This window comes from Sus scrofa, chromosome 2 (genome assembly GCF_054392235.1).
Source record: "Sus scrofa isolate SSC_HxYL_T2T_F1_AM1 chromosome 2, Sscrofa_HxYL_maternal_Yorkshire_Landrace_v2.0, whole genome shotgun sequence".
NCBI lineage: Eukaryota > Metazoa > Chordata > Mammalia > Artiodactyla > Suidae > Sus > Sus scrofa.
The window spans coordinates 89759315-89778570 of record NC_139384.1 but is presented as its reverse complement, the minus strand read 5'-3'; the positions used below and the strand labels follow the sequence as shown (position 1 = coordinate 89778570).

General features: G+C 51.8%; 1 protein-coding gene across 4 annotated transcripts in view; it reads right to left on the bottom strand.

Moving 5' to 3' along the window:
• Positions 1–19256, bottom strand: part of ADAMTS2 (ADAM metallopeptidase with thrombospondin type 1 motif 2) — a 223945-nt gene that overhangs the window by 76924 nt on the left and 127765 nt on the right. For all 4 annotated transcript variants that reach the window (XR_014837944.1, XM_021084334.2, XM_085013617.1 and 1 more), the window contains one exon: positions 5460–5662. Coding sequence is in view for 3 of the 4 variants with exons in the window: in XM_021084334.2 (XP_020939993.1) it covers positions 5460–5662 (203 nt within the window). In the remaining variant the exon portion in view is untranslated. The remainder of the gene's footprint in view (positions 1–5459; positions 5663–19256) is intronic.

Here is a 19256-nt window from a genome sequence, read left to right as displayed (position 1 = left end):
CCCGGGCCTGGCCGTCCTTGCCGCTGACCAAATGCCTCACTTGGAGCACAGTCTGGGCCAGCTGCCGCCACATCTGTCCTCCACGTTGCTGCTTTGGCTCCAAGTGCCGGGAAGCCCCAGGGCCAGCTGTGTGCTCCCAAAGAGAAGGAGACATACCCTGGCTGGGCCTTGTAGGGCCACTCCGGACTCTGGCTGCAGCTTCAGGGTCTACGGGCCCCCACACCCAGGGCCGCCCACCCTGCCATTCAGCACAACATGCCAGTCAAGTTCAGAGAAGGGCATGGCAGGCAGTCCTATCATACACATATCATCCAGAACCGCACTGTCCTATAGGGTACCAGCTACGCCGGTGATTTAAATCCAAGTGTAAATTAATTAGAGATAAATTACCCATCAGGATGACTACCATCAAAAATTACAAGTGCTGGTGAGGGGTGGAGAAATTCAAACACTTCTGCGCTGCTGGGAGGAATGTAAAAAGGTGAAGCGGTATGGTGGTCCCTCAAAAAATTCAAAACAGAACTACCTTATGATCCTGCAATTCCGCATCTGGGTATATACCCCGAGGAGCCAAAGCAGGGACACACCCACATTCACAGCAACATTCCTCACAATGACCAAAAGGTGGAAGCAACCAAGCGTCCAGGGAGAGGCGCGTGGGTAGAGAAGACGTGGTGTATACATGCAATGAAGTGTCGCTCAGCCTTAAAAAGAAAGTCTGACACGTGCCACCACATGGATGGAGCTTGATGACATTATCTAAGTGAAACCAGCCCGTCATAAAAAGACAAACACTGTGTGACTCCACTTCCAAGAGCTACTCGGAGTAGTCAAATTCATAGAGACAGAAAGCAGAACGGCGGTTCCCACGGGCTGGGGAGAAGAGGGAAATGGGGAATGATGGTTTAACAGGTAGAGGACCAGTTTTGCAAGATGAAGAGAATTCTGGAGATGCGTGGGGGTGATGGCTGCATAACAATGGCGAGTGTACTTAATGCCACTGAATTGCTCACTTCTTTTTTCTTTTTTTTAGATTTTCATTTTCTCTATTATAGTTGATTTACAATGTTCTGTCAACTTCTGCTATACAGCAAAGTGACCTAGTCATTCATATATATATATATACATATATACACACACATATCATTCATGTGTGTGTATATATGTATACACATAATTCTTTTTCTCACATAATTCTTCTAAATAGTGAAGATGGTAAATGTTTCGTCTCTTTTACCACCACTAAAATCTTTTAAAAAATTAAAACCAAAAATTCTATTGGAAAGTTAATTAAATTAAAATGTCAGTTCTTCAGTGACACCAGCCACATTTCAAGTGCTCAAAGGTACGGGTGGCTAAGGGCTGCCATATTGGACATGGCAGAATTAGAGCATTTCCAGCACTGCAGAAAGTTCCATGGGACCGCATTGCTATAAAAGGTCATCTTTTCTCCAATACTCCCACCTCCTCAATCTCCCTCCTCCCCAAGACCACCGAAAGGCTCATGTGCCCTAGGTCATCCCCAGGAACTGTCCCCAGGGCATGCACACACCCCGGATGTGGGCACTGAGCCTTTAGAGGTTGTGGTCAGGGTGACACAGGATGCAAGCAGGGTTCCTCATCTCCCTGGACCACACAGCACTCTTCCAGTGGGAGGTGGAGTCATGGACATACCCTCCCCCAAGCCCGCCAAGTCGCCCCCCTCAGTCACCCCCCTACCCCCGGCCGCCCCGCACTAGCTCAGACTGTCTGCCAGGCCCCCTGCCTCTGCAGGATCCACTGCCCCGCCTGGGACAAGCACCACTTGTTGGATGCAACAGGGGAAAAACACACAGATGCAGTTCAACTACTCTTTCTCAGCTATTTCAACTCATCTCCTAAAATCCCCTTTTTTGTTATGATAAAATGTGTTTCAACTTAAGAATTTTTGTATTTCTCAGGCTTTTCATGAAACTAACCAAACCATCCTATTATCCAAAATTGAGGTACAGTTGGATCATGAGGGTGTAAATGCATAAACTGAAATTAACTGGCAAAACCAAGAGTAAGTTCAAGACTTCCTCCTACCAGCTCCTGGGCACAAGGTATGTGTGACTCCACACCAGGGAAAAGGCAGATTTGGTCCACCAGCCTCAGGAAGATACCCCAACTTCAGAGTCCTTGGCGTACTCATCGGGAATAATTCTAAACCTGCCATCGCTAAATATTGTCATCATCGCGAAAGTAAAACCACATTTATTTAGAGACTGAAAAGCGTGTTCACTTTCATTATCTCATTCCATTCTCACTGACAATGTGGGATGAAAATTATTGCTTTTTTTTTTTTTCCTTTCTTGTAGTTCCCTAGGGACTTTTTAAAGTTTTATTGAAGGATAGTTGGTTTAGAATGTTGTGATAATTTCTGCTGTCGAACAAAGTCATTCAGTCATACATATATACATATCCATTCTCCTTCAGTCTTTTTCCCACACAGAACATCACAAAATACTGGGGAGAATTCCCCGTGTTATACAGCAGGTCCCCGTTGGCCAATCCTTCTGTATACCTCAGTGTGTATATGCCAATCCCAAACCTCCAGTCCATCTTTCCCTGCTCATTTTAAAAACAGGAAAACCGGAGTTCCCGTTGTGGCACAGCGGAAACGAATTGGACTAGGAACCATGAGGATGCAGTGTTGATCCCTGGCCTTGCTCAGTGGGTTAAGGATCTAGACTCCTAGCCTGGGAACCTCTATATGCCTCGGGCGCAGCCCTAAAAAGCCAATAAATAACTAAATAAATAAAAATAAAGATGAGAAAACCAAGGCTGAGAAGACTGAAGCCTATTCCCAGTGACATACCTGGTCATGGTGGGGCTAAGGGGGAACCCAGGGGTGACATAATATGAAATACACATCTTCCCCTGTTCCCACAAACCTCTTAAAACCCAAGTAATTTCCTGAGTGATAGAGTGAGGGGAGTGTCTTTTATCATTTACAATGGGTCCCTTCGACCATAATTGAGTTTATACTAATGAGGAGACCCTCGATGGCCCCTAGAGAGTTCAGGATGGGGGCTGGTAACCAGAGGTACCAACTCTATGATTAGAGAGTTGGAACTTTCAGCCCCACCCTCGACTTTCAGGAAGGAGAAAGGAGCGGGAGACTGATTGGCCAGTGGATCCATCAATCACACCTATGTAATAAAATCTCCATTAAAAACTCTAAACCAATGGAGTCTGGAGAGGCTCCAGGTTGGTGAGGCGCTGGGAGGTGGGTCCAGAGAGGCTTGGAGGCTCCTGCACCCCCCCGCCCCACACACCTTCCCCTCTGCCTTCTTCCCTGTGGCTGTTCCTCACTGCATGATTTATACTAAGTCAGTGATAACGAGTACAGTGGTTTCCCCAGTTCTGTGAACTGCTCTAGCAAATTACTGAGCCTGAGGAGGGGGTCGAGGGAACCCTGGGTTGGTCAGAAGGACAGCTGACAACCTGGGACTTGAGTTTGGCATTTGAAATGGGGTCCGTCTTGTGAAACTGAGCTCTTCCCTGTGGGGTCCATGCTAACTCTGGGTAGTTAGTGTCAGATGTGTTGGTGTGAGTAGAGGAAACAAGCAGTTTTCCTGTACCAGGATTCAGGACTCCCTCATTCCACACCCAGTCCTCTTTCCACTGGGTTATGGGCCGGTACCATGCTTAGGGAAAAAACACCGATTTTTGAAGGCAGACACAATTGGGTTTTGTAGACTTAGGGTGAAGATTCTCAAAGATAATGCGTGACAAGTGACTAGCATGGGCTTGTCATACAGAGTCACCTATTAAAAGCTCAATATTTGCAGCGATCATGGTGTTATCATCATCATCATCATCATTATTATTACATCAAAGATACTTTTCAAAAATAAGGTGAGGTTAAATGTGACAAAACCAAACCTTGCTCTCCAAGCTGCAAACAGAACCCACTTTGGCCCCGCATTGCAGATGAGGTGGCTGCATGCCAGACGGTCAATGAATTACCTAAAGCAGGTGGCGAGGAAGACAGGCAGGCAGACAGGGGTCTCCTGGTCCAGTGACCAGCTCACTCACATCCTCCCTCTTGCTCACAGGGCCAATTAGACTGCCAGAGGCCCACAGGGCCCAGGAAAGCAGAGCTGAGCACCAGGCCAGGAGCACATGTCCTGCCTCGTCACGGCTGGCCTCCAGCTGGACCTCTGGAGGACCCGGTTCACTAACAGTCTGGGGTGCAGAGCCCTGCTGCTTTAGAACTACCCATCCCCTGGGCTTCCCTGCCCATCTCCAGGCCCCCTGCAAGCCCAGGTTTCCTTCCACAAATCCTCCCCTCCCACAAGGTTTGACTTACAGCATGTCCCAGTGGCAAGCCCCCTGCTTCTCACTCCAACCCTGATTATTCTCCCAGCAGGGCTCAACTGAGGCAGCATGCAGTGAGCGGAAGGACCGACCCATCACCCAGGACAGTGCTCTCTACTAGGTCAGCATCCTGTACCTCCTGGAAGGGGGGTGGGGCTGGACCAGAGGAGGGGCCCCTGCTTAATCTCCCAGGATTGGGTAGGGGGGGCAGGTGCCCCACGGTGCCCCAGAAGGCTTAGGTGGCACACAGTCACCCTATTAAGGAGCCCCGCCTCACAGGGAGAAATGGTTGCTCTCTTCAATCTTCACGTCCTTGACTGCCTCAAGGAGAAGCCTCGGATGGGTGTCAGTCTGTCTGCCTTCCTCTCTAACTCACACTCATCTCCCATTTGAACAGGGTGGGCTGGGCTGTGGTGCAGAGCCCGGGATCACTGAACACTTGATTTCTAGGTTGGCTGTACAATAAAGTGAGGTTGCCTTGGTAACTTTTAAGTTTTGCAAAACGTCAGTGGATGTATAGGAAAATACACAGGAGTTCCCGTCGTGGCGCAGTGGTTAACGAATCCGACTAGGAACCATGAGGTTGTGGGTTCGGTCCCTGCCCTTGCTCAGTGGGTTAAAGATCCGGCGTTGCCGTGAGCTGTGGTGTAGGTTGCAGACACGGCTCGGATCCCGCGTTGCTGTGGCTCTGGCGTAAGCCGGTGGCTGCAGCTCCGATTCGACCCCTAGCCTGGGAATCTCCACGTGCCGCGGGAGCGGCCCAAAGAAATAGCAAAAAAAAAAAAAAGGAAAATACACAGCCCAGGTACAATGTGGATATGGCACAAAATAAAAATTAAAAAAAAAAAAAAAACTCTGGTACACAGATGACGGAAGTTTGTGAGTAACTGCCTCAGCATGTAAATAGCCAAGTCAGATTTCTACCCCATTTGCTACTGAGAAAACTGAGATTCAGTGAGGTGGATTGGGGCAGGGGTCACCTTTTCTCACCTGTGGAACCAGAGAGTCAGCCTGGGACCATGCAGCTCACTTGCAGCTCCACCAGAAAAGCATGGCAAGCCCTGGCGCCCCACCCCTTGCCTCTAGGCCCCGCCCAAAGCCCCGCCCCAACTCACGATGTTCATGAGAGTGAGCAGGTACTTCTGCACGTGCTCCTTCCCGTGGAACTGGACCACAGAGTCGTCCACCCCCAGCAGGACCTCGATGTTGTAGTCGTCGTCGGCAGCGTGCCTGCGTGCCCTCCGCCTGGAGCTGTTGACGTGCTCCTCCAGGATGCCCAGGGCTTGGCTGAGGCTGTCCAGGCTGGCTGGGGGGGCCCCTGGAAGGAGAGAGGACACAGGCTCACCAGGGACACCGCAGCAGGACAGAACCCCACTCAGCTGCAACCCGGCACTTGTCAGCTGCCAGCCTGGCCATCAGCCTGCCACCATCACAGCACCCTGACCCAGGGCATTCCTGTCCCCGTGTCACAGAAGAGCAAGCTGAGGTCCAACAAGGGCAGCAGGGATGTGCCAAGTCAGCTCAGACCCAGCAAGCGTGCAAACCCATAGCTCGGCCACCGAGGAGGCCAGGTCTGGCTCTGGGCAACCAACAGAGAGTCTGGCTAGCTGGTTGGGCAGAGCCAGCTCTTTTCACCCATTCACATGCTTGCTCACACGCTCCCCAGGGTGGCCCAGTGCCAAAGGGCTGGTCTCCCCAATCGTAACCGGGTTCCACAGTATCTTTTCAGATAGCTCCCCTTCTGGAACTTTCTGCTCAGTTCCTGGCTGAACTCAGGCCCCTCATCTCTGCACCAGATCCACCCATTCACCCCCTGGCACCACCACCCTCACCGAACTGTACCGGCCCTTGGTGCCAAGTGCCAAGGAGGTGAGAGGTTGCCTGACTGAATTGTGTAGGGACTAGTACGAGTCCCTTTCATGAAGGCCCCCCCAGAGTCTGCCTGGCAGGAGCTCACCCCGGACCCCACAGGCTGGGGTCTATCTCAGGGGCATAGGCCTGAGAGGCCTTGGCTGAGGGGGCCGGGGGCTGGAGCTCCATCAGGGGCAGGACCCCAGGAGGTCAATGCATCGTCTCACAGCTGCAGCTTCTGCTCCAACTCCCTTCTACTTTCCCACTGACCCGGGCCCACCCTGGACCAGAAACCCTGCCGCTACCTCTCTGGGTTGCAGCTGAGCTGGCCAGGCGCACCTTCAGGATCGCTGGCAGCCACAGACCGCAATGCCCAATAAGCCTTAGTGCCCAAGCCTCTGGAAGCCCCCCACCCCTGCACTGTCCATGCCAGGTCCCTGAGCCCAGGGTCCTGCTCTTCCTTGGCATTCCTGGTGGGGGGGGGGGGGTTGTGGCTCAGAGACTCAGGCCCTGGGAAGAACCTAGGAGCTCAGGTTATGGTGACATCATCAACCCTGCAGGGCCCGCAGACCTGCAGCCGAGGGTGGGGCGCCTGCAGCACCACTTCTCTACAAAGACTCTTCTAGAACAATTCTCACTTGCCCCCCCAGGCTCTTGTCTGCCGCATCCTCTGGAAGCATGACACAGTGGGTCAAAGAGGCGCACGACAGACCCTGGAGACAGAACAGCGCTTCTGAAAGCAGAATGGCATCTCACAGGCTCACAGACAGCCGCCACTGGGGTCCTGCCCCACCTGAGTGTATGTCTCCTCATCCGGTGGGGACAACAAGCCTCTTGGATGTGCGCTTTTTAATTTAATTTAATTTGTTTGTTTTCTGTCTTTGTAGGGCTGCACCCTGGAGGTTCCTAATTTGCGCTGCAGCTGCCAGCCTACACCACAGACCCAGCAACATGAGATTCAAGCTGAGTCTTCGATATACACCACAGCTCATGGCAATGCTGGATCCTTAACCCACTGAGTGAGGCCAGGCATGGAACCAGTGTCCTCATGGATGCTAGGTGGGTTCGTTAACTGTTGAGCCATGACGGGAACTCCAGATATGCATTCTTGTTCCCATTTTATAGGCAGGAAGACTGATAGAGCCCTGGCATGGCTGGCAGCAGCTCTGCCCTTTACACCTGCTGTCTGAGCGGTTTGAGGCACAAACCTGCAACCTGGGCAGGGACAGAGACCAAGAAAGAAAGATGGACGTGATGGAGCGGCAGAGGGGGAAGACCTTCACAGAAAAGAGGAGAAAGTCGAGGCCAGGGATGCTTGCCTTCCTGTACCTCCTGGGGTCCTTGCGCCTCCTGCCCCAGCCCTGCAATCCTCCGTGTCCCCCTAGTACGCAGGGCAACCCCCCCCCACACACACACACATATGCACAGGGCAGGCACTGCCTAGCGTCTCGCCAGAGACAGGATGGCAGCCAGGCAGTGCCCATGCAGAGCTGATGGTTCTGCTGGGCTGCCTGGAGATGATTCAGGGCCACCCTTGCCGCTCCCAGAGGAAACACTGGCTACTTAAACCTGACAGGGGGGTTGAGGGATTGCTACTCTATTTTTACACATTTATTTCTTTGCATTTCCAACAAGCTGGGACAGCTCACCTTCAGAACCACCTTGGGAAGCAGAAAGATGGCAATTTCCATTAAAAAAAAAAAACAACAAAAACTCTTCCCCGGGGAAGAGGCTGGATGTTACCTCTGCCCCTGTCAAGCCCGGGGTCACTGACAGGTGGTCCCTGGGCAAAACCAGACCACAGGGGTGCCTGTTAGGGCCATGTGGTGTTTAAAAAATACTCTATTTGGTTGACAGTATTTCAAAATTGGGAGATTTTATGTTAAAATCTAGAATAGCCTCTTAAGAAATTACGAAGTGGAGTCACTATAGTTGGTGGGAGTGGGGGTTTATACTGAGTCGTAGGGTGATAGCTGTGCCTGGAGACAGGACACAGGGGCACTTGGTTCCCAGGCCACCCTTGCTGCCGCCCTCACTGCCTACTTGGCCCCTTAAAGTATCAGTGTCCCTTCCCCCAACCCCCAACCCAATAATTCCCCCAAACAGCGACCCCTCCTGATGTTCTCTGTTGGAGGGGGAGAGTGCAAGGCTGCCGTCAGCTGGGGCCTCCTGGGGTACTTCTTCTGGCTGCTTTTGCCGATCAAGCACAGCTTTAACTAAACTGTACGTCACATGTCCATTAAAAACAACAATGTATGGAGTTCCTGTCGCGGCACAGTGAAAACAAATCCGACTGGTATCTTTTTCATGGGCAACTGCAGAGATTTTAGTTCTTGGAATTCCCTGTGCTGGAGGGACCCTTCTAGATGGCAGCTGGGGCTCTTTTTGCTCATGTCTCCGGCAAAAGACACCACAACAGGAAGCTTCCAAAAGCTGTCCCTAGCTTTAGAGTCTCTCCAGGGGATGGGACAGAATCCCTCACAGAGTTAATCAACAACCCATGGAGAGGGCAGAATAAGGGGAAGCAGAATTGCATCCAGGGAATCCTGAAGCACCCGAAGCACCTGCTCTCCAGGGGAATAAGTGGGTCACAGCAGCCAGGTTCACCAACGGCCCCTGGATCACAGGGCCCTGCCCGCAGTCCGCTGCCCTTGCAGCTGGTGGTGGGGTGGGGTACATGCACAGCCCTTCACAGTGATCAACCTCCACCCCCTCCAGCAGCCTTCTGATCCCCATGGCAACAAGAAGGAGCCTCACCACCCTCATTACTGTCCCCATTTTAGCATCAAGGGACCCCAGGACCAGAAAGATGTAGTGATTCAGACAAGTCACACTGCAGAGGAGGGGCTGGTATGCAGCCCGAGTCATAGCATCCAAAATTGTTAACGTGCCCCAGAGTGGCCACTGTACTTCACCGGCACCAAGCGGTGGCGTGGAGACGTCTGAATTCACAGAAACAAGCACATTTAGGCAGTTCCTGTCGTGACTCAGTGGTTAACAAACCTGACTAGTATCCATAAGGACGGGGGTTTGATCCCTGGCCTCGCTCAGTGAGTTAAGAATCCGGTGTTACCGTGAGCTGTGGTGTAGGTCGCAGATGCGGCTTGGATCCCGTGTTGCTGTGGCTGTGGTGTAGGCTGGCAGCTACAGCTCCGATTAGATCCCTAGCCTGGGAACCTCCATATGCCGTGGGCGTGGCCCTAAAAATACAAAAAAAAAAAAAAGAAAAGACACAAGCATGTTTATTCTGGAGAAGAGAAACTGCAGTGTCCCAAGTCTATAAGTGCTGTGTGAGCACCATGTGGCAAGTGTCAGCTCTACAGGTCCAAGGGTAACTGGATGTTTGTTGTCCCTGTGCAAACCCCAACCCAGGCCTTTGCTGCATTGGCCTCCTCTGGCTGCTCTTACTGCTGCTGCTGCTCCTTCCCAAATTGAGCCCTTCCACCAGGCCCAGCAGGAGCCCCCCAAAAGGTCCAGAGGGAAGGAGGCCTGCAGCCCTTGTTGCCGGAGCCCCACTGCCTCCGTATCAGACTTGGATGCGTTTGGCTCCCATCTGCCTCCCGCACGGGGCTAGCTGAACACCCACAAGGGGAGGAGGTGCACGGATCCTGGAGAAGCTACCACTCAGTGATGGGGAAGAGTGCTGTCCCCTCTCCCTGGAATGATCTTCCCTCCTTCCTCATTGGACCTACTCCCTGTCACCCTCCAGGTGTCAGCTGAAATGGCCCCTGCTCAGGGGAACTTGCTTCATTTCATCCTAAATTAAAATAGGCTCTCCCTTGGAGTTCTGGTTGTGGCTCAGTGGGTTAAGAACCCACCATCCTGTCCATAAGGATGCAGGTTCGATCCCTGGCCTCGCTCAGTGGGTTATGGATCCCGTGTTGCCTCAAGCTGTGGTGTAGGTCGCAGACGCGGCTTGGGTCTGGTGTTGCTGTGGCTGTGGCGTAGGCTGGCAGCTGCAGCTCTGATTTGAACCCTAGCCTGGGAACTTCCATATATCACAGGTGCAGCCTTAAAAAGACAAAAAAGAAAAAGAAATAAATAAAATAGGCTCTACTCTCCCATACTGGCTCCCTGAGAGCATCCTCTTTTCTCTGTTATGGAATGCACCACCACTTGCAGCTCGAGTCTCACTTGTGAATTTGCCTGGGCATTAACTGTCTTCTCCCCAGTGGGCAGAGGCCACCCCCCCCCCAGAAGCCAGCGACCAACGGTCTGGTGTGCCTCGGTTTCCCCAGGAACCACGGGCTGTGAGGGGCAGGGAGGGAGCACAGGGCCAGTGGTGAGGAGGCAAGGGTCCCCTTGGAAGCTGGGAGCTGGGCTGGAAGGAGAGGCAAGTATAGCGGGGCCAGGAAGCCCAGGCTGGGGTGGGGGGAGCAGGGAGCAGGAGCAAAAAGTGAGGTGACTGGTGGAGGAAGAGGAGCTGGCACAAAATCCTGCTGTAAATTACTTATACCAGGCGTGACTAAAACAAAATGACCCAGCAAGAGTTAGAACAAATGGGGCAAAGAAAGTGGTACCATGTAATTGCCAACACCAAGAAACCAGGTGGAACGATGTTTACGAGATAAAATATAATCCAGGGCATTAAAGGGACAAACTGATAACAATTCATTGAGAAAATATAAAAGATGTGAGACTTTATTCACCTAACAGAGCTTCAACCTGATACAAGGAGAAGCAGGCAAAGCCACCGTTCGTCTACATGCATTAATTATAGTAGTATTATTTATTAGAATGCATTTATTCTAGAAAACAACAGATGAGTTAGAGCAAACATTAGGGAGGGCTGTAGAGAATTTGAATTACTAAAACAACCTAAAGTTGAAGCACACCCAGAACAAGGTCCAAATCTGACTGTACATCAGGACAAAAAGAAAACTCAAAAATCATGTCCACACCTCTATCACAGAAAAAACTCAGAGAAAACAAGAAAGAAAGCCCTTAAGCCCTACACACCAGAAATTAAAAATACAGTTCTAATAAGCCTAGACTAAATAGAGAACATAAATTCTAATTGTTGGCTCAAGTAGAAGACCTGAATAAACCTTAGGAGAAATTGAAAAAGCAGTCCAAGGGAAAAAAAAAAAAAACTCAGAAGGATTTTATGGAAGGGTTTTACCAAACCTACAAGGAATAAGTTTATCCTCATCTTACATAGAGTCAGTGCGCAAAGATCAATACTTTTCTTGTACATAAAGTAACCAGCTAGGAAGGAGAATGGGGAAAAAAGGGCTTATCAACTCTGCCAACAAACCCCACAAAATGTGCAGGAACAAACAAAAATAATCCATGTATACAGACCACACAAAGAGTAATATAATATAGTCAAAGCTCTCCCAACAAAACAAAAGAGGACTTCAGTAAATGGAGACACAACAACACTCTCCTGGAATGCAAGCTGGTTCTCCTCCAGATCAATCTATAAAGTTAACACAGTCTCCCTCCCAACACTGGATTCAAATCCAACAGAATAATTCCAAAATTCCACTGGAAGATGCCATATGAGAGACTAGCCAGAAAGATAGTGGGAAAGGATGCTAAGAAGGGCATACTTACCTTTCCAGTGCACAGAACACGTACAAAATACCATTTATTAGATCACAGTGGTTCGAGCGTCATGAAAGACAGATGAGCAGAACAGAACAGCAAGTCTGAAGAGGGAGCCAAGCACATGAAGGGGCCTCTGGGTAAAAATGGCACATTGAACACACACATCTGATTGTGCTCCTCCCTGGGATCCCATTACAACTTTAGTCAACGGAGTCTTTTCTTGTTAAATCACAAGCCTACAAGGACAGGAAGAGTAGGAGAGGAAAACATAACGACAGAACCTTTGGAGGCTGGAAAGCAGATGGCCACGTGGTGATGGACTTTGTGTATCTAAAAAGCTGGCTAAGACTCTTCCAGAGCCAAGGCTCTTGGAGTCTGCATCGCGGACTCCTCTGAGGGCACCCAGTACCTTGGGAAGTGGGCTAAAGGGTGGACTGAAATAAGTAGGACTAGTTGATACCAATGTCAAAGGCCCTCCACATACCCTGTGCCCTAGTAACAGCCCAGTAACTAGCACTGCACTGGTCTGGACACTCGTTCTCTCTCAAAATGCTGGAAAAGAGGGTCTCTGGGATGTGTGCTGCAGGCCCCAGATGTAGTTGAGAGTGTAGGTACCAGGCTAAAAACAGGAGGATGAAATGCATGCTGAGACACCAGCCTGCATCTACAATTCACTCCTAGAACGCTGGTGGTCAAGGCTTTCCCCTCCTCCAGGCAGGAAATTGGGAGGAGGTGTCTCCAGGGAATCTGAGCAAACAGAGACCAAAGGGCAATATCACTGACCTCCTGCATTGAGCTCCCAGTCACCTCTTTTGTTGCCCGACTTTGCACATGAGCAGCCAGCCAAGGATCAGCAGCTCTTCGGGGTTAAGCCCCAGACACAACACCAGAGGCCCAGGTGAAGTCCAAGAGTCAAAATGAGGGCAACAGAGATTACCTGGGAAGGTGTGGAAGCATATCATGAGTCACCCCTGAGAGCCCAAAGAAAAAACTGCACCCTCTAAACAAGAACAAAATGGGAATGAGCAAAAGGGTTCGTTGAAATTAAAACCATTTCAGCCAAAATAATAAACTCAGAGGAAGGACTGGGAAGATAAAGTTGACTCATCTCCCAGAGAGTAAAACAGTAAGACTAAGAGACTTGAACCATCAAGAAAAAGGATAAGAAAATTGGAAGCTAGACCAGAGGCGTATCATCCATATAACTGATGCTCCAAACAGAGAGGAGAGAAAACAGAGAGGAAAGAATCAAGGAAATTATTCAAGAAAATGTCCTACAACTGAAAGGTGCTTCCAGCCTGAAAGGGCTCAGCTAGCATCCAACATAGTAGATGAAAACAGATCTGCACCACGGCAGCCCCATGACATTTCAGAAGACAGGGAAGATCCTACAAACTCCACGGAGAATCAAAAGAGGCTGGGGGAAGCAGTTACAGAAGACGTCATAAAGGATTGGAGGCACAGTGGCTTGAGAAGTCCCCAAACCAGCATTTGGATTAGGAAAACACGGAGCAAAGCCTTCAAAATTTCTATGCCCAGTCAAGTTCTCCATCGAGGGTGAAAGACATTTCCAGATAAGTTCTCTGAATTTTTTATCTGTTCAGCAGCTCTTCGAAGCTACTGAAGGATGTGATCCTTCAAGACACAAGAGGCAACCAAGAAAGTAGAAGACGGGGGATACAGGGAGCAGGACATCCAACACGAGAGATGAGGAGGAATCCCCTGGAGGATGGAGGAGAGGGATCCCAAGGTGATCCCAAGCTCTGCAGAACTGAAGGGCAGCTGGGCCACTCTGCAGCAGGGTGACCCAGCACACAGCCCGTCACTATTAAGACCCCCACTTCCAAAGGCCATCTGAACCTGAGGACACAATACCCAGGAGAACTTGGCCCAGATTCTCAACGGTTCTTGACTTGTCTTGATCTCATGTGTCAATGAGGGCCTCTCCCTGCTGGCTCTGCTGAGGACACCCAAGTCACTCACAAACGTTTTCACTTTTCCCTGAGAGCGGCCATGGGCTCAGAAATAGAAAGGACAGCGCAGTTCATGCTCACCGACCGGACTTCCTCAGCACGTCCAGCGCCTGGTCTACACCTCAGTCTTGCCAGGCACCTGACTCTGTTTCCCAAGACTCACTTGTGACCTTGCTCTCGAGTCCCCCAGAAAGGGCCTTGTCGCCTCCCAGAGAAGCAGGAGTCAGACCAAGAGCAGGGAGTGTTCTCCTCACCTTTTCCTGCAGCCTGTGCCCAGCAGGGGTGGAGCTACCCTCTCCTTGGACCGCTGGTGTGTGCTTCCCTCCTTTCTCCTTTTTGTTATCAATCACCTTTGACAGTCACTTAGATGTAAATTTTATTTATTTATTTATTTAGTCTTTTTGCCTCTTCTAGGGCCGCTCCCGCGGCATGTGGAAGTTCCCAGGCAAGGGGTCCAATCGGAGCCACAGCCACCAGCCTACGCCACAGTCACAGCAACGCAGGATCCAAGCTGCGTTTGCGACCCACACCACAGCTCATGGCAACGCCGGATCGTTAACCCACTGAGCAAGGCCAGGGATCGAACCTGAAACCCCATGGTTCCTAGTCGGATTCGTTAACCACTGCACCTCGACAGGAACTCCTAGATGTAAATTTTAAACAGCTGATCAAATACTAAAATAGTAAGTGAGATTAGTAAGTGACAAGGTAGCAATTCAAAAGTGGGCGGCTTGGTAAATGGTAGAAGTGGAGTAGGTGTGGACAGCCTGGCAGTCTGGCACTACCGACTCAATTATGTGTAAGAGTACCTGGTGGCGCAGTAATTTCACTCAGGTCCACATCCTAAAGACCGGGTGTCTAGAGGATATCCCAGTCCCCTCCCTGGACTGATTGTTGTCTGGTGAGCCATTTTCCCCTCCCCTGGACTAGGCGTGCGGATGGGTAAGCTAGGGAGGCAGCAGAGAGCTGCTTGGGGAGGTTGGGGGAGCTGCCGGCAACCATGGTGGCATCAGTGGGCGACAGAAGAGGTGAACGCGGCAGGTACGCCCCACACAGTGCTACTCAGAGGTGTGGAGTTTGACATCCACACTCAGGGACTCACAGAGTGCTGCGTGCAAACAGGAAGCAAGAGATGACAGACAATGTTGCACACTTTATGTCATTAGAAAACAAACCCAGACAGGGAGCAACACTGATTTTGCAAAAATATACACTCACAAAAGGATCCCCCCCGATTACCTTAGAATGATTGCCCATTGCCAGGGAAAAGGAGAGGGCCGGTTGTGAAAATACAGAGTTTCCTTTTTTTTTTTTTTTTTTCCTTTTCTTTTTTATAGCTGCACCTGAGGCTTATGGAAATTTCCAGGCCAGGAACCGAATTAGAGCTGCTGCTGCAGACAGCATGAATCCCAGCTACATCTGTAAGCTATGCCACAGCTTATAGCAATGCCGGATCCTTTACCCACTGAGGGAGGCCAGGGATTGAACCCATATCCTCACAGAGACAATGTCAGGTCCTTAACCCACTGAGCCACAATGGGAACTTCAGTTTCCTTGTTTTTTTTTTTTTTAATTTTTATTTTTTTAATGAGGTTGGGACAACTGGTTAGATAAAAGAGGAAAGGATCAAATCCTGATCCTACGTCTTAAGCCAAAACTAATTCCAGATGGATTGGTGACCTGGGATGATGAAAATGAAGTCCTAAAAGTGCTAGAAGAAAATTCAGCTAAACATTTCTTCATGATCTCCATGTCAGGCAGCCTGTGAACTCCAAAGTCAAAGAGCTTCCCAGGTCCCCTTGGGATGGCCCATTGTCCATGAGCAGTTTTCACACCCCTGGCCTCTGCTGGGCAGGCATGTGGGTGGATGGACATGCTTGCTGAGGGCCCTGCTACCGTCCAACTCATCAGGCGTGTGGAAGAGAACCACATACTCTTCCTTCCCCAGTGCTCAGGAACCCCTGAAGCTTGAACCCCTGCACCTGCCCTGCAGAGCAGGAGCTGCTATGTTGTGAAGAAGGGGAGAGCGACACTCATGGAACTAGACCGGGGCCAGAGGGCCAGCCCTGCTTTCCTGCTGCAACTGCCGTGGGTCCCGAATCCTGGGCACCAGCAGCCTGGGGAAGCACGCTGGTTCCCCACCCAGGGGAGGTCATCTCGAGGAAAGTCATCCTTTCCATTTGCTAACGACTGAGAGACAAGCCCTCCACGACTGCAAATTCCCCTAAAGATGATCATTAAGATAAAATACGTTTATGTGGAAGCATAATCAGGACACGGCAAAAGCCCCGTTTGGAAGCAGGCAGGCTCTTTGGAGGCTCTGGGAAGCAGAAAGAGGCTCAGCCCCACAGGGGCCATCAGCACAGAGTCCCACTGGTGAGCTTTATTAAAAGCAGCTCATTAGGATTATTTCATCCCAGCCCTTTATAACTTTATTACCGAATCAGAATTAATTTTTGCAGCTCTGGCAGGCACAGATCATCCAGTGTCATTTTTATGACTCGAGGTGGAAGGGAAGAGTGGGGAGGGGTTCCTGGGGCCCAGCCAGCCCCTCGTCAACACCGGTCCATCAGCGCCGCATCTGTAACAGCTGCACGGAACCTCAGAGACAAGAGCTGGAAGATGCATAAATTGTCTGGATTCCCAGCCTGCTTACCCTTCCAGGCTTCTGGGAGGAAATAGGAACTCTTGAGAAGGGGAAAGGAAGTGTCCCCAGGGTGTGCCCCCCCCCCCCCGCAAGGGATGGGGTGACTGATGCACTTCGGGGGTGGACACAAAACACCCCGACCACCCAGCACCTCCCTGCCATGCTGGAGGTGAGCGGAGCCACCCAGAGCTGAGCTGAGTGTGACCCTTCCCTTTTCTTTTTTTTTTTTTTTTTTTTGTCTTTTTTGTCTTTTTGCTATTTCTTGGGCCACTCCCGCAGCATATGGCGGTTCCCAGGCTAGGGGTCGAATTGGAGCTGTAGTCTCTGGCCTACGCCAAAGCCACAGCAACGCAGGATCCGAGCCGCGTCTGCGACCTATACCACAGCTCACGGCAACGCCGGATCGTTAACCCACTGAGCAAGGGCAGGGACCGAACCTGCAACCTCATGGTTCTTAGTCGGATTCGTCAACCACTGCGCCACGACGGGAACTCCCCCTTCCCTTTTCTATGTGATGCTCTTTGATTTTCCTCTGGGGACCACTGACTCTCCCCACTCCACACGGCTCAGGGGAACTAAGTGCCCTGAACTCCCAGCTCCAGGAGCGCCCGCACGGCCCAGGCAGGCCAGTGAAACCCAACGCCAAGCATTTATTGGAGTGTCTGGGAAGACACACTCTCTTCTCTCTCTGCAGGGGTGGCTGGGCTGTTCGAAGTGAGCTGGGGCGCTGGGCGCCACCTCCTCCCAGGAGAAGCACAGTCAAGCAATGACAGGAATAGGTGACATCCTTAAGGGCCTGATTTTAGCTGTGCCCGAAGCTGACCCTCCAGCTCTTTGAGGTGATTCATTTGGATGTCTGAGTGGAAACCATTAAGAGTCCTAACACACAACACCCAGGGTCTGGCTAGGCCCCCACAGATACACATCCTTGGGACATGAGGTGCCTGCCAAAGTGCTGAGGCCACTGAGGTTAGGTCCAGACCGGTGGGGCCTCTCTGAGTGACCAGGAGCTCGGAGAAGCAGGACCCGGGGCCGGCATCCAGAGCCCTCACACGGAAGGTCCCAAACACCCTTGACTGGATCTGTGTTCTGTACCAGCTGAATGGTCTGGGCCCCTCTGCACCTGCCCGCTCCCCCGAACCCCGCTCCAGCCGGCTTCTAAAGGCCACCCAGCCCCACAGATGCAACCAGGCCCCAGGGGGCTGGGACTGAGACCCCTGCCCTGGCCAGTGCCTGCAACCAGCCAAGGCAGGGCAGGTCCCAAACGCCAGCCTCAGCCTCCAGGTCACCAAACAGCCTCCCTGCAGGTGTTCAGCCGAGGGAAGGGAAACTGGCCCCGAGGTACCGCCTCACTGCCACTCACCAGCACGCGGCAGCCAGATGGCGGGATACAATGGAAAGACTAGCAGATCGTTTAATGAAAATATTTACTGTGAACTTCAGAACAAAACACAGACACCCACAGGTCCCAACAGAAGGGAGGATTCCCTGGGATCTCGTTCTGAATGTAGGGGAAGTGGGAGGCTGGCAAGGAGGATGCTGACGGCCAGCGTCGAGGGCCTGTGGTCCTCGGTTTCTGCCTGTGCACAGCTTGTATGAGTGCATCACAGGCAGGGAAATCCCTGTCACCAGCCCCATACGTGCTCCCGAGTCCCAAATTTGGACATGAGGCAGCCTCCCAGGCGTCACTCCCGGAAGGCTCTCAGGCACCGCACTCGCAGGGCTCCAGGGCTGAGGGCCTCCTCCACCCCCCTCCCCACTCCTCCCCTCGCACTGCCCACCTCAGGTCATGCCACCCAGGCCCCCACCAGGAGCAGGGCCTGCTTCTCCCCCACCTATAAAGCCAGCCCAGCCTCATCCTAAGGGTCTCTGAACCTTTCCCCCACCCCCATTCCTCTGCCACAGCCCTAGCTCACGCCTCCAGCAGGAACCAGCTGCTGTCTTTGGATTCTCCAAATCTAAGTTCTACGGTATTTCTCTCCAGCTGCCAACCTGTTTGTCCTATCGGGCCCTTCATCTTCTCGGGTATACCAAGCCCTGTGCCATGCAGGGTGGTGGTCTCGGTGCTTTGAGAGGGTTCTGGTGCCAAGAGATGCAGCAGGTGCAGGATGCTGCCCAGCGCTGCTCAAGGAAGAATCTCTTCTGCCAGGCCATGACTGAGACGCAGGAACTCTTGGCAGCCTGACCACGCCCCCTCCTGCAGCCTGGGAGATGGTCCCCTGTTCCCCTGCCACCTGCTCTACCCCTCCTGGCCCCACCTGGAGCCCGGCACACAGAGGGGCTGGTGCTGGGACTGTAGCATAGGCCACATTGCAGCACCAAACCACCTTCCTGAGAGGGAGAATTCTCCAGACACCCTCATCGGAAGTGATGAAAAAGACTATTGAAGATGAAAATGGCATTGGTGACATGGGGCTTTATGGGCATCCCTTATTTATTCATCACAGCAGCCCTGTGGAGCAGTAATGCACTTCCGCTTACACAGATGGAGGGACAAGCCCAGGAAGACTGCCCTCCGGCTGCCACCTTGGATGGGCAGCAGGTAAGGTGTCTGACTCCAGAATCCGGCTCAGCCCATCACAGCCAAGCCTCTGAGAGTGCCACTGGAAAACAGCTGCCCTGGGGCTGGTAGCCAAGAGGCAATTAAAAGTGCATGTGGGGGGTGGGGTGGGGGATGTCTGCCATCAAGGGACCTTGTCCTAGAGCCACACCCGACATGACCCTGAGGCACAAAGACCCAGTTTCAGCCTGCGGTTTGGGGGACTAATAAGCACAGGAAGACGTGAGGCCACACTTCTGCGACAGTATAATGTAGCCTGGGCTGCCCAGCTCCCCTGCCCTCCTCCCTCTGTATTGCTGGTGTCTTGCTGTCGATTCTGGATGTTTGA